General features: G+C 36.8%; 1 protein-coding gene across 3 annotated transcripts in view; it reads left to right on the top strand.

Annotated features, from left to right (window-relative positions):
- The window catches only part of Pdk3 (pyruvate dehydrogenase kinase 3), a 79,522-nt gene that overhangs the window by 48,864 nt on the left and 18,173 nt on the right, over positions 1–12,485 (top strand). For all 3 annotated transcript variants that reach the window (XM_004631373.2, XM_023715391.1, XM_023715392.1), the window contains one exon: positions 11,905–11,982. In XM_004631373.2, coding sequence (XP_004631430.2) covers positions 11,905–11,982 — 78 coding nt within the window. The remainder of the gene's footprint in view (positions 1–11,904; positions 11,983–12,485) is intronic.

The raw sequence follows: 12,485 nt of genomic DNA, 5'->3' as shown, positions 1-12,485 counted from the left end.
CAATCCCCGGTACCGCAAAAACAAACAAACAAAAGTTTTGAAAACATTCATTTTTATCATCTAGTTTTTTCACACAGACTTTCATTAATTTTTAGGGAGTCTTTAAGAAGTACTAGAATTTGACAAGTAACAGAGTTTTATGAAACTGTTACTACTTTTGTGGAACAGAGAAATGAAGCAATGCTCAAGTGAGTCAGAGGCCTTGTAAGAAAGCTGAAGGGGAAATTTACTGTGACTTAACCCCGAAGGTCTGCATTACTGTGTTGTATTTAGACATATTGTTACCTGGTCTTGTCATGATTTGCACTTCCATTGCTCCCTCTAACCTGAGTGTAGATTTCTAAAGGTCTAGAATTACTCTGATGCACTTTTGTACCATTCCACTTAGGGACAGAAATTTGGTACCAAAACTGGCTGAAGAGCATGTAGGACAATTCAGTATGTATTTGCAAAAAAAGCTTAGCAGATCGTGTCTGCAGTCTACCTCTTTGACTCCTTGTATTAGTCATTGCAATGACAAAATACCTGAGATAAGCAACTTCAAAGTGGGAAAAGCTTATTTTGGCCCACAGTTTGAAAAGTTTCAGTCCATCATTGCTTGGTTCTATCACTTTGGGATGATGACAAAGCAGAAATCATGGTGAGGAGTTTGGGGCAGCTGGGAAGCAAAGCAGAAGGGCTGGGGTCCCAACATCCCCTTCCCAGACACACCTCCAGTCACCTAACTTCCTTGTCCCCACCTCCTGAAGGTTCCACCACCTCTCAATAGCACCACAGGCTGGAGACCAAGCCTTGGGCACACAGTCTCTAGGGGCCATTTAATATCCCAACCATAACACCCTTGTTTTTCTTTTTCTTTGATTCACAATGTGACCATGAGCCCACATCCTTTCTCTTCCCTCTTCTTATACTCACCCACAGCTTTATCTTCCCTCTTGCCTTACCCTTGTTAACTTTATATCCAGTAGTATACTGTGGATAAAATTTACTGTCTCCTGTCAAATAATTATTCCCATTTTGTTTGTCATAACTAAGGCCTAGATTCCTAGTACAGCTCTGTCCAATGACAGTCACTCCCTCGTCCCCCTCTGTGACTCAGAGTTCCACTTTCCCCAACACACACACACACACATATACACACACACACACACACACACACACATAGAGGTGTGTACACACATGCACATCCTGTCCCACACTCCTAGGATACTCATGGGATAAGGAGGAGGGACTGGCATGCTCTCTGTTACCCTGTGCTTTTCTTACAAATACTTTTTATTTCAGCAGGGTGTGGTGATACACACCTGTAACCCCAGTGCTTGAGAGGCTGAGGCAGGAGGGTCACAGCAGGGTGTGGTGATACACACCTGTAACCCCAGTGCTTGAGAGGCTGAGGCAGGAGGGTCACTACAAGTTCAAGGCCAGCCTATGCTTCATAGTGAATTAAAGGTTAGCCTGAACTACAGAGTGAGACCCTGTCTAAAAAACATAAAACAAATATTTTTCACTTCTTACCTTAAAGGAAAAAAAAAAACCACAGGGTGGTTTCAGATTCCCAAAGTGCATAAATACTGTGAAGCAACATCCACAGGTTTGTTACCATTCCTTCCCTTTTCAAATCATGCATACTGATCCACAACACTATATTTTCTTGGCTTGTGTATATTTTCTGAAATGCTTTTGTACTTCTATTTCTACTTGGTGAGGTGTATGGTTGCTAAGGGTCACTTATTTGTACCAAAACTGTTGGTTTTAAGTGATAGTACCTGTTTTGTCTACATAGTTTATTTAATACCATGTAGACGGAAGAATAGGGACTTTTTCCATTAAAACTAAGTTGAATGCTTTAAGAAGACTCAGTAAAGGAAAGTCTCTTAAAATGTAATGGAATTACTATGAGCAAGAAAATTACTAGATTACAGGCTGGCAAAGTGTAAAAATCATAGAAGCAATCCATACTGTTTACTTCACAAATGTCTGTAAATTGATAACACTTTGAAGAAATAGGAATTGAAATTCCTATTTCTTGGTGTGCTAGTGTTTATCCAAAAGAGCTGACCCTGGAGCCCCAAACTGAGCCATATTAACTGAAAGGGCTTTCGATTTACCAGATTAAAAGAAGACAATGTTTATGATTTCCCACATCAGCCAATACTTTGCCTGGTCACTCAGTTCTTGTTTCCAGTTGGGAAAGTTGAGAGTAATAACACCATATTACTGAAATAATTAAAGTTCTCATTGAGGAAAATTTAGGAAATGTGGAGAAAGAACATAAATTACTTGTTTTCATACCCTAGCGAAAACATTATATTATACACTTAAACTCATAACAGATTTACAGGTTAGTATGCAGCTGCAAATGCTGAACTGTGAATAATCTTAGTCTCTGAAATTCAGAGTGTTTGTGTATTTCCCCATCTCCAGCACTAATGCCCATTGCACACCACCTTCCTGGGTATGTTCAGTACCCAACAGTAGTAGTAGCCTTTTTACTTTCCTCTGTATCAACGTTGTTGGAGTCCTTCCTGCAACTTAACTGTGGTACTCATAATTTGTAATTGAAATGGGGTTCCAGCCAAGCATATATAATTATTGCTCCTTAGTGGAGAATTGGCCTTTAGTCATGTTGCTACCAGGACAAAGTGGGGTAGGCAATCTAGAAGGAAATCTGAAAGCCTCTTTTCTCCCTTTGGACTAAAGCAAAGTTTGACACTCAGCTTTTTGCCTCATTTCCTGTGGGCCCCTACCTTTAATTCTGTGAGTGTCAGAATACATAGGCAGCCTTTTTTCTAGCTCAAAATAAGACTGAGAGAACAAGACTGACAGCACAGAAGGCCAGGAGGCCTAGATCAGTCTGAGGTGTCTCTTAGCTGAAAGACACTGGAGTCTGCATCCCCAGGCATCCAGGAGCAGCATCAGCCTTGCCAGCTCTTTTCTTCAAGACTCCTAAGTATTGCCAAAGGAAGCGAGAAACCGATACTGGCTTTCTTTTACTTAATAAAGCCTTACTACTCCCTTCCTCTTTTTAGAGGAGTTGGTGTTTTTACACTGGCTTTTTACCTTCTCCCATAATTCGCTGAGATTGCTCAATCTTCTGACTCTGTATATACACTGTTTTTTTCCTTTCTTTTGTTTAAGATTCATGTGAGAGAGTAAAAGTTCTGGGTTTTAATGACAGTTCTACCCATGATTTTCTCATTAGTGAAGACCTTGTATAAATAGATGTTCAGCCCAAATAACCCGGTATGTGTGTGCATGGGCCTGTGCGTACATGTGTTTTATAGCCTTCACAGCCTAGTGAAGCAACACTGATCTCATACTTGGATCCCTTGAGATAAACTACAGAAAACTTTTACATGGAAGAGTATGGACAATATTTTTTTTTTTGACTAGAGAGTTGTATAAACATGTAAGAGTAGGGGTGCATCCTGCACAACACTGATTGAATGTGCAGACCCCTGAAGCATGCCTCCTTGCTGCTTATTTAGCACATTAATATCTACCTTTACACATCTGCAAATTATAGACTCAAGGTAGTAAATGCTAGAATTAGTGTTAAAAAGCAAGACCCATTATCCTTTGGGAGGTGCCTTTCATTGTGACCCTTTTCCTTCCATTCTTTATAAGAAACCAGAAAATCAAATGGAAAATCCTGTGGTAAGCTCACTTTAAAGGTACAAACTTAGATACTCAATACAAAAGTCAACTCCCACATTGATGTTAACTTACCTGTGTTGTTCCTATACGCTGTTACTGTGTGGTTTAATGGCATACAAATGGTCTGAGAGCATGTCTTTCTTGTGGTTTAGAAATAATGTCTTTTGCTCTCACTTTGGGCTCTTCAGGTTGCAAGTAACAGAGGCTCATTCGTGCTAGTTCAAGTGATAGATTTATGAAAAGAATCTAATAGGTCCCATAGTAATTTGATGACAAGGTCTTTATAGTTGTAGCTGTAAAAATTGAAATTAGAAACTGTTTTTGCAACTGGAGTTGCCAGGGAATGGCCTCTCCACCTTTCTTTGCCTGCTCCATTTACCCTGTTTTTGTCTAGTCCTTGGATGAATCAGGCACAGCTTGTTTAGGGCAGTGTTGGCATTCCAAGCCTTTGTAGACCATTATAACTCTCGCTGTACCCTTTGAGCTTTGTCTTGCCTGGTCAGCCTGGGTCTCACCATCTTAAGTTCCCAAAAGATGAATTTAATTGGCTCAGAGTTTTGTTTTGTTTTGCTTGTGACCATAAGTTTTCAGGTTTGTTCACCCTGGAAATTGGTTGTCCTTACCTCAGTTGTCCTTCCCCTACTTCCCTCTAGTAAGGGAGGATCTACTGCTTAAGAAAACCCTGGTCATTCCCACTCAGGATAGATTTGATGTAGGAAGGATTGTGGTAGACTTACTCAAATTGCTGTGAAACTTGAAAGGTTTCTAAAAAGTAGCTTCATCAATTCTGAAAGTTTCCTTCTAAGGGAGTGTGTGGGTCAGTGTAGCGTTTGTGAACTTCCACCATGATGTACTGTGGCCAGAGTTAAACAGTACAGAAGGTGTAGGCATTGCCTATCAACTTCATCTTCAGACACTTGTGAACTAGATCTTGGATTCAGGTATGGCTCTGTATGCAATGAATAGATAGGTGGAGGGCTGAATCTTTGGTTTTGATGAGTATAGAATTTTGTATTACCTGATGTAGGAAAAAAATTCATTGTGAAGCAAAAACAACCGTCAGATGATGCAAAAAGGAGATAGCATTGCTCTGCTTCAAGGTCTGTCCAACTAGAGATGATCACTGAAGTGATGAATTGTTGAGAAGGCAATTGTTTTTTTAGGTGTCTTTTGTTGGCAAGTGTAGTTCTAAACTATTTGCTTGTTTTTTTTGTTTTTTGTTTTGTTTTGTTTTGTTTTGTTTTGTCTTTTTGAGACAGGGTGTCACTATACAGTTCAGCCTTGCCTTGAGCTCACTTTTAGCCCAGGCTGGTCTTTCACAATTACCCTCCTGCCTCAGCCTTCTCGTAAGTTCTAGGACTATAGGCATGTGCCATTGCCCCTGGCTTAGCTTGGTTGTTTTATTTTGGTACTAGGAATCAAACTCATAACTCCAGCTTGCTTATTGTTTTGATTATCCTTATGCTATTATTGGATGACAGTGATGGTGTGGGGTTGTTTTATTAAAAACTAAAAACAGTGTGTCAGGCTGGGGATGTAGCTCAGTGGCATAGTACCTGCCTGGCAAACACAAGGTCCTGAGTTCAATTCCTGGTACCAAAGGAGAAAAAAAAACCTCTAAAAACAGTGTGTTTGTGACTTTGTAATGTTGTGTCCATCTACAGTTACGTTGTGCTTACATTTGAGCTTTGTGTTTTTCTAAATTCTGTTAGGGACCTTGGCATCTTCATTTAAACTGTTTTTAGCACTCACTCAAACTGAGTCTACTCTACCCTCTTATAAGATATTTGTAAACAAATGATTAAATATATTTGGGTTGAGGGCTAACCTTTCATAGCAGAGTTCTAAGGTAAATTTTGAGTAGGAAAAATCTAATAAAATTCTAAGATACATTGCTTTCCTATTTCTAGGTTGGATCTGTTGGACAATTAGTATGATGTGTGGATCTTTACCCTAACCTTTTTTTTTTTTGCACTGGGAGTTGTACCCACTTTCACACTGAACTACATCTCTACCCCCTTTTTATTTTTTATTTTTTTTGAGACAGGGACTCACTAAGTTGCCCAGGGTAAGCTTTTTTTTTGTTTTCCTTGGCTGGCTCAGGCTGCCTTAAGGGCAGGTCTGGGGATCAAACCATGGTCCCCTGCACCTGACTGGGTTTGCCAGAGCAGGCACTTAAACAACTGAGCTAACCCGCAAACCCACCCACCACCTCCCGGGTAGGCTTAAACTTGCAATCCTCTTGCCTCAGCCTTCCAGAATGTGGTGTTTACAAATGTGTGCCAGGCCTTTACCCTACTATTTATGTGCAGCCTTTTTCATTTTGAGTATTATGTGTTTGTAACTTGGGCATTTTAGCCTATGGAAGCATGTATGTGTTGCATCCACAGTTTTGTTAATTACTCTGTGATCAACATCTTATTACTTTTGCAAACAGATTCTTTTTTTTTTTTTTTTTTTGCAGAACTGGGGATTGAACTTAGGCCCTTGTGCTTGCCAAGGAAGCACTTATTCCACTGAGCCATCTCCCCGGCCCTTGCAAACAGATTCTTAAAGCAGTGACTCTCACTTATATGCAATGGCAATAATAATAATTTCATAGTATTTCCTTTTAAAGGTCAGTGGTAAATACTGGCTCAAATATATTACAGGTAAAAATAATTTGATAATTGCCTTTTAAAATTTTTATTTCTATTAGAAAATATTTTATTGGGCTTGGCAATTCCTGTATCCCTCCATTATGACTTCTACTGAAAATTCAGCAAGCACAGGACTTTTCATAGTCGTTTAGTTTAGATGTTAAATTTTCCGCATTCCGTGTATGTTCAGATTAATAATGGCCCTTTTCCAAACAAAAAAGGACCACGAGATAGACGAGAGGCAGAAGGGACAAGAAGGGGCAGGAGAAGAATGAAGAAAAGTTATGTACACTTACTAATTCCCCACAATGGTTGTTGTCCTTGTGGTATACAAACCTGTACTTTTTAGGAAGAAAGACTCCTTCAGACACAACTAACAGAGTCTCAGGATCAGATCTCTGCCATTCACCCTGAAATGCTACAACTTTGATCTGCACCGCTTTGCATTGATTTAATAGTCAGACTTTTTTTTTCCATCTCATTATATTTGAAAATTTGTATTTCACTTTAGTTTTTGATACCTATTTTAATATCTACTTTTATCTTTTTAGTTTTAGTAGCATTTAATCTGATTTCCATTTTCTGATGTATTTTAATGTAATGTTGCCATAGCTTTCTTTTAATGCAGCGTTGCCGCCATAGCTTTATTTCCCCTTCTTATCTCAGTTGGCCTTGTTCTTTGCACTGTCTTTTCATGCCTTCTTTAAAATAAATTATGTTTCATAAGTTAACAAAAAAATATTTTACTGGTCAAACAAGGGCCGTGACTCATCCAGATGGCTGACGCTGACAGAAGATCTACAAGGTGCCATACATGTTTCCATGGTAAATCCTGAGGGGATTTGGCTGACTTTGTCAGATATCAAAAGGCTACATTTTTGGTTATATAGGTCTTGATTTAACTTGGTCTTAATCATCCAGCAGAAAAGTGAAACCACAAGGTATAAAAAGTAAAGCTATATTAATATGCTGAGCTGTCAACCTTTTGTCAACAAAAGGCTCAAGTCAGCAACTTGGGACATTTGCCAGTTGCGCTGATAACTCCCTACTATTGTGTACTATTGGACTATATTGGGTTATTTTGCTGAATTCAAGTACCTACAATCTTTAGACTGGTTTCAAGTATGAAAAGGTCCTTTACAGGCTTCTCCAAATACAGCTTCTCTAACTGCAGTGCAACACCCATCTCTGAAAAAACAAAAGAAAAAGGGAGATATGTTGGGAGCCAAGAAGCTAGGAAATTATCAAATATGTGTAGGTGGGACTTGGCCCAGTGCCTAAAGCAAACAAGCTACCTCACTCCTGAGATGAACATCCTGTCTGGTTAAGGTTAGCTATCAGCAAGTAGGCAACCTAGTGTCATGCATTACTAACTTCATAAAAGTGTAAATAAAGGACACTTTTGCTGAGGAAAAAAATATGTATGTATACACAAGAGAGTTAGGGTAGATATACAGCTACTTTCACTTAATTCACTGAGAATAAAAGTTTGTACTAATATTGCTTAGACAAGATATCATGTTTGCATCTTGTCCTCTGAATAACTACTACAAAGACAATATGCAATGCATTAATTACTGTAAACGTCCTACTAACCTGTTTTAAAACTGTTTCATTGCTATTTTATCTTTTTTTCTTATTAAAATGAAAAATTTAAAAAGTAAAAAAATAATAAAGTCCGCTATTAGTTGCAAGGAAACCTTGTGTCACATGTTATTAACTTTGCAAAAATTTAAATAAAAGGCCATTTTGTTGTGGAAAAAATGAAAAAATAACTAGACACACAGCTTAGTTATTCAGAGAACAAGATGCAGACATGATATCTTGTCTGAACAATATTAGTACCAACATTTATTCTCGGTGAATTAAGTGAATGTAGCTGTATATCTATCCAGGAGATGGCTCAGTGGAATAAGTGTTTCCCTGGCAAGCATAAGTGCCTGAGTTCAATCCCCGGTTCCACCAAAAAAAAAAAAGAAAGAAAGAAAAAAAATACATATGTTTACACAAGATAGTTAGGATAGATATACAGCTACTTCCTCTTAGTTCACTGAGAAGAAAGTAACATTGTTTAGACAAGCTATCATGTCTCCATCTTGTCCTCTGAATAACTACTACAAAGACAACAATATGCAATGTATTAATTTTTGTTAACTGACCTACTAACCTGTTTTGAAACTGTTTCATTGGTATTTTATCTTTTTCTCATGAAAATGAATAAAAATAAATAATAAAGAAAATAAAAGCTTTTAAGAAACCAGAAACTTAAATACATGGAATCCTGGCACTCTGGGAGGCACAGATAGGAGGATTGCCAAGTTCAGGCCAAGTCTAGGCAACTTGGTGACTTAAGGAGACCCTATCACAAAATAAAAACATAAGAAATGTGGTAACGACATAGCTCAGTGCAAAGGCTCTGAGTTCCATCCCCAATACTACAAAAAATGAAAAAAGCATTAAATACAACTCTAGATGTAAAGGATATATATATTTTTTCATTTTTATATTGAACAACTTAAACAGAAGTGTCCTGTTTGAATATAATATGTACTATCAGACACCCTCAGTACCATGTGATCATTCATGTCCGAGGAGAAACAGTGTCAGAAATAAGTGTGACCCCTGGCAAGTGGTCCCCAAATCTAGCTTCAGGTTCCCAGGCCTTACTGCAGAGCTACTGCTTAGAATCTTCAGGGATTCTCTTCACAGTCTTCACTTTTTTTAGTTAGACAGTAAATTCTATACACAACCAGGTTTGGGAACCACTTGAAGCCTCTGGTTCCTAATTTAACAACAACAATAGCAGCAGCAGAAAAAGCCAACACACACACACACAAACACACACACACACATACACACACACACACAGCAAAAACTTTTCCATCAGTATAATTGATTGCATGTTGAGGACTTTATCATAGTTCTGAGGACTGTTCCTTTTAGCACATGTTTACTAAATATGTATGTGACATGCTATGAGAATCTGTAAAGATTTTTACCAATATAGATTTTACCATGGATGCCACTAAACTTCTTTTAGCTAACTGGTATATATATGAGTCTACCTTGTGATATCTTGAGTTCTTCAAAGATTTATCATGTGATTCTTAATTTTATAACAGTAATGCACTAAATTTATGTGATGTTTAAAAACTTCTTATTCATATTTGCTTTTAGAAGCCATACTGAGTCTTTGAATTTGAATATGGCTCCTTCTGTCTAGGCTCTGCTGTCTCCCACATGTTAGATTTATGTAGCACATTTCCCATGCTATCAGGTTAGTACCAGGAGCTAGCACGGGTTTCATTTCTTTTCCTGTGTTATAGTGAAAGGTGTCTTGGAAGCTGGCTTTGTGCTATCATGTCACTAGGTGGAGATGTAGCATTGTTTGGTGGTGCAGTCAGAGCAAAAAGAATGAGTTGATTTCCTTTCATAAAAGTGCTTCACAGATATTTGGCTACATTTACTAGATCTTAGGACAAACTTGCAAATTTAGTATAATTTAAAATTTCAGCTTTCTTTCTTCAGGATTGAAATTCAGTCCAGCTTTCATGTCTATTTTCACACTGAAAGATTCTTTTTTGACTTTTTCTTCTTTTCCTGCCATTTCCTTTTTGCTGTCCTTCATTATTTTGGCTCATCAGAGTTATTCTAATGTCTCTACCTTTGGTGCTTTGTGTGATTTGATTCTAAATATTTAATAAAATTATAAGATTTTTTTCTCTAAAGCCAAATAATACACAGAATCCTAATTTGGTAGTAATATTAGGTAAGTGACCTGAAGCTTTCAGTCTGAGCATATCCTAATCTTATCTTTATAATATTTTAGATTAATAATGTCTAATTTTAGGAAATTTAAAATTTGTTGGGCTTATTTTCCTCCTCTTCTCCTTTATTTTTTCTCTCATCTCTTGAATTTTGAGCAAGTATCTTTTCCATGCATGGTATTAATGTGTGAATAGAAAAAAAGCACAAGCTTGTCTCTCAGGAGCATATTCATAGTGGACAATATTGAAAATGGATGCAAGAAGAATTTTAATGTAATTTGATTGCCTGATCTTTAGAATTTTAAGGGTAAAACTACAAAACCAAACCAAACTTGCTTTGGAAAACAACCTGGCATTTCTTGAAAGTCTACAAGTGTAGAATTACCATATAATCCAGCAGTTTTTCCTGTTCATAAGTATATACCCAAGAGAAACAAAAACATATTTACACAAAAGTCTTGACGTGGATTTCATAGCAGCATTGTTCATAATAACCAAAAGTAGAGACAATGCACATGTCTTATTAAGTGAAGAGTGAATAAAGAAATATAGTTTATGGATGATGGACTATTAGGAATAAAAATGAAGTACTGATTCATGTTACAACAGGTATGACCTTTGAAAACATAAGTGAAAGAAGCCAGCCACAAAAAAATGCCAAATATTACGTGGTTCTATTTACCAGTATACAAAAGTGTCTAGAGTGCCAAATTTATTGGAGGCTAAGTAGCTCCATGGTGCTTAGGGCTGGGTAGAGGAGAACAACTGTCCATAGATATTTAGCTCCTTTTTTAGTAATAAAAATATTATACACTTGATTGTGGCGCTAGGCACACAACTTGGCAAATATGCTAAATTCCACTAAGTTGTATTGTACACTACAAATGTGGATTTTATGGTGCTAGAATTATATTTCTGAAAGAAATTTTAGAAAAAAGTTGTCAAAGTTTTCAAATTTATCTAACTAACCATCTCCTTAGGCACCACATTAAGTTCTATGCATGTTATACAACGAGTGTAAGGTGCGAATCCTGCCCTCAGATTCTTTTGTTGTTGTTTCTTTCTTTTAAGATTGTTTACAACTCAAGACAAAAAAGGTAATATGTCATGAGACACTTTGCTTTCAGAATTTGTTCCCTTTTGTTGACTTTTGAACCTCCTGAATTCCCTCTTTCAGCTATTTCTGTAATAACTCTGATTTTCTTACCCCTTTTTATCCTTTGAAAAGTGAACTGTTTCCCCTCAAATTTTGATGAGTATCAACCCCAACTTGTTACCTTCAGTGAACTTAACAGACATTTTAAAGTGATAGTGGTGTCTCCAATAACTTAAATTGTGCAATTCATGAAAACTCATTCATTCAGCAAATACTTATTGATGTTTCATACAAGTAACCAGCACATCATAGGACTGTTGGTGTTATTATTTTTAAATTACAACAAATGCCTTTTGCTACAATTTAGTTAGATTGCATGGCGTTTGGAAGTATAGTCTTGAGTTTATAGATTTTCATGAAAAATACCTTTTAGGAATGTTTAAAAGTTAAACAAATGTATGCTTGGCATAGAGCTAGCCATGTTGTTATTAGTTTAGTATTTTTGACATGGTTGTGGCTATTAAAACTTTTTAAAAAGAGAAATTTTTTTGTCCATTCTAATTTATTAAAGCCAAGAAGGCTATTTTTAAAAGGTAATAGGTTTACCTTTAAGTATATCAGTTTAAAAGTTTATGTTTATCCTGAATGTGCGTTTGCATATATGCATACAAATGCCCCACTCACTCATACATTTGTTTGTGCTTGCGTCATTAGCACGCGACTAAACTTTTCACTTACTTTTCAGATGCATATGAAACGGCCAAGATGCTGTGTGAGCAGTACTACATGGTAGCTCCAGAGCTGGAAATTGAAGAATTTAATGGTAAAAGAAAAATAATTTTAAACTTAATTTCAAAGAAAATGGCTGAAAAAATCCTGATGATACCTGAGGTCTATTTTAGTAAAATCCTAAAATTGTGCTTTTTTTTTTTTTCATCTTTTGTTTCTTTTAAAACCTTTCTCTATACCTTTGGTCAGTCTGTAATACTGTTGGGAAGACTTTTTGTATAGCAGTGTGTAACATACTTCAGTGCTAAGTTCTCGGAACAATCAAGGAAGAACATTCACAAAGGCATAAACAGGTAGTTTTCAAAATAGCAAATAAGCAAGTAGTCACCACATGGAAAAATGTTTAACTTTACCAGTTAGAGAAGTGCCACTTTTGTCTTCCAAAATGACATTTATAATATTTTAATGCTTTGAATTTGTATTCGGAAAAATACTCCCTAACACATATGTGTGTTGTATATATAAGTTAGTACTGCCTTTCTCAAAAATGCTACTGATGTCTTTTCTGTTTGGCCCAGTAAATTAAATTAGTAATGA

This window comes from Octodon degus, unplaced genomic scaffold, assembly GCF_000260255.1.
Source record: "Octodon degus isolate 3935 unplaced genomic scaffold, OctDeg1.0 scaffold00041, whole genome shotgun sequence".
Lineage (NCBI taxonomy): Eukaryota > Metazoa > Chordata > Mammalia > Rodentia > Octodontidae > Octodon > Octodon degus.
Note: the sequence above shows the minus strand (reverse complement) of the source record. Positions and strands in the feature narration are given on the sequence as shown.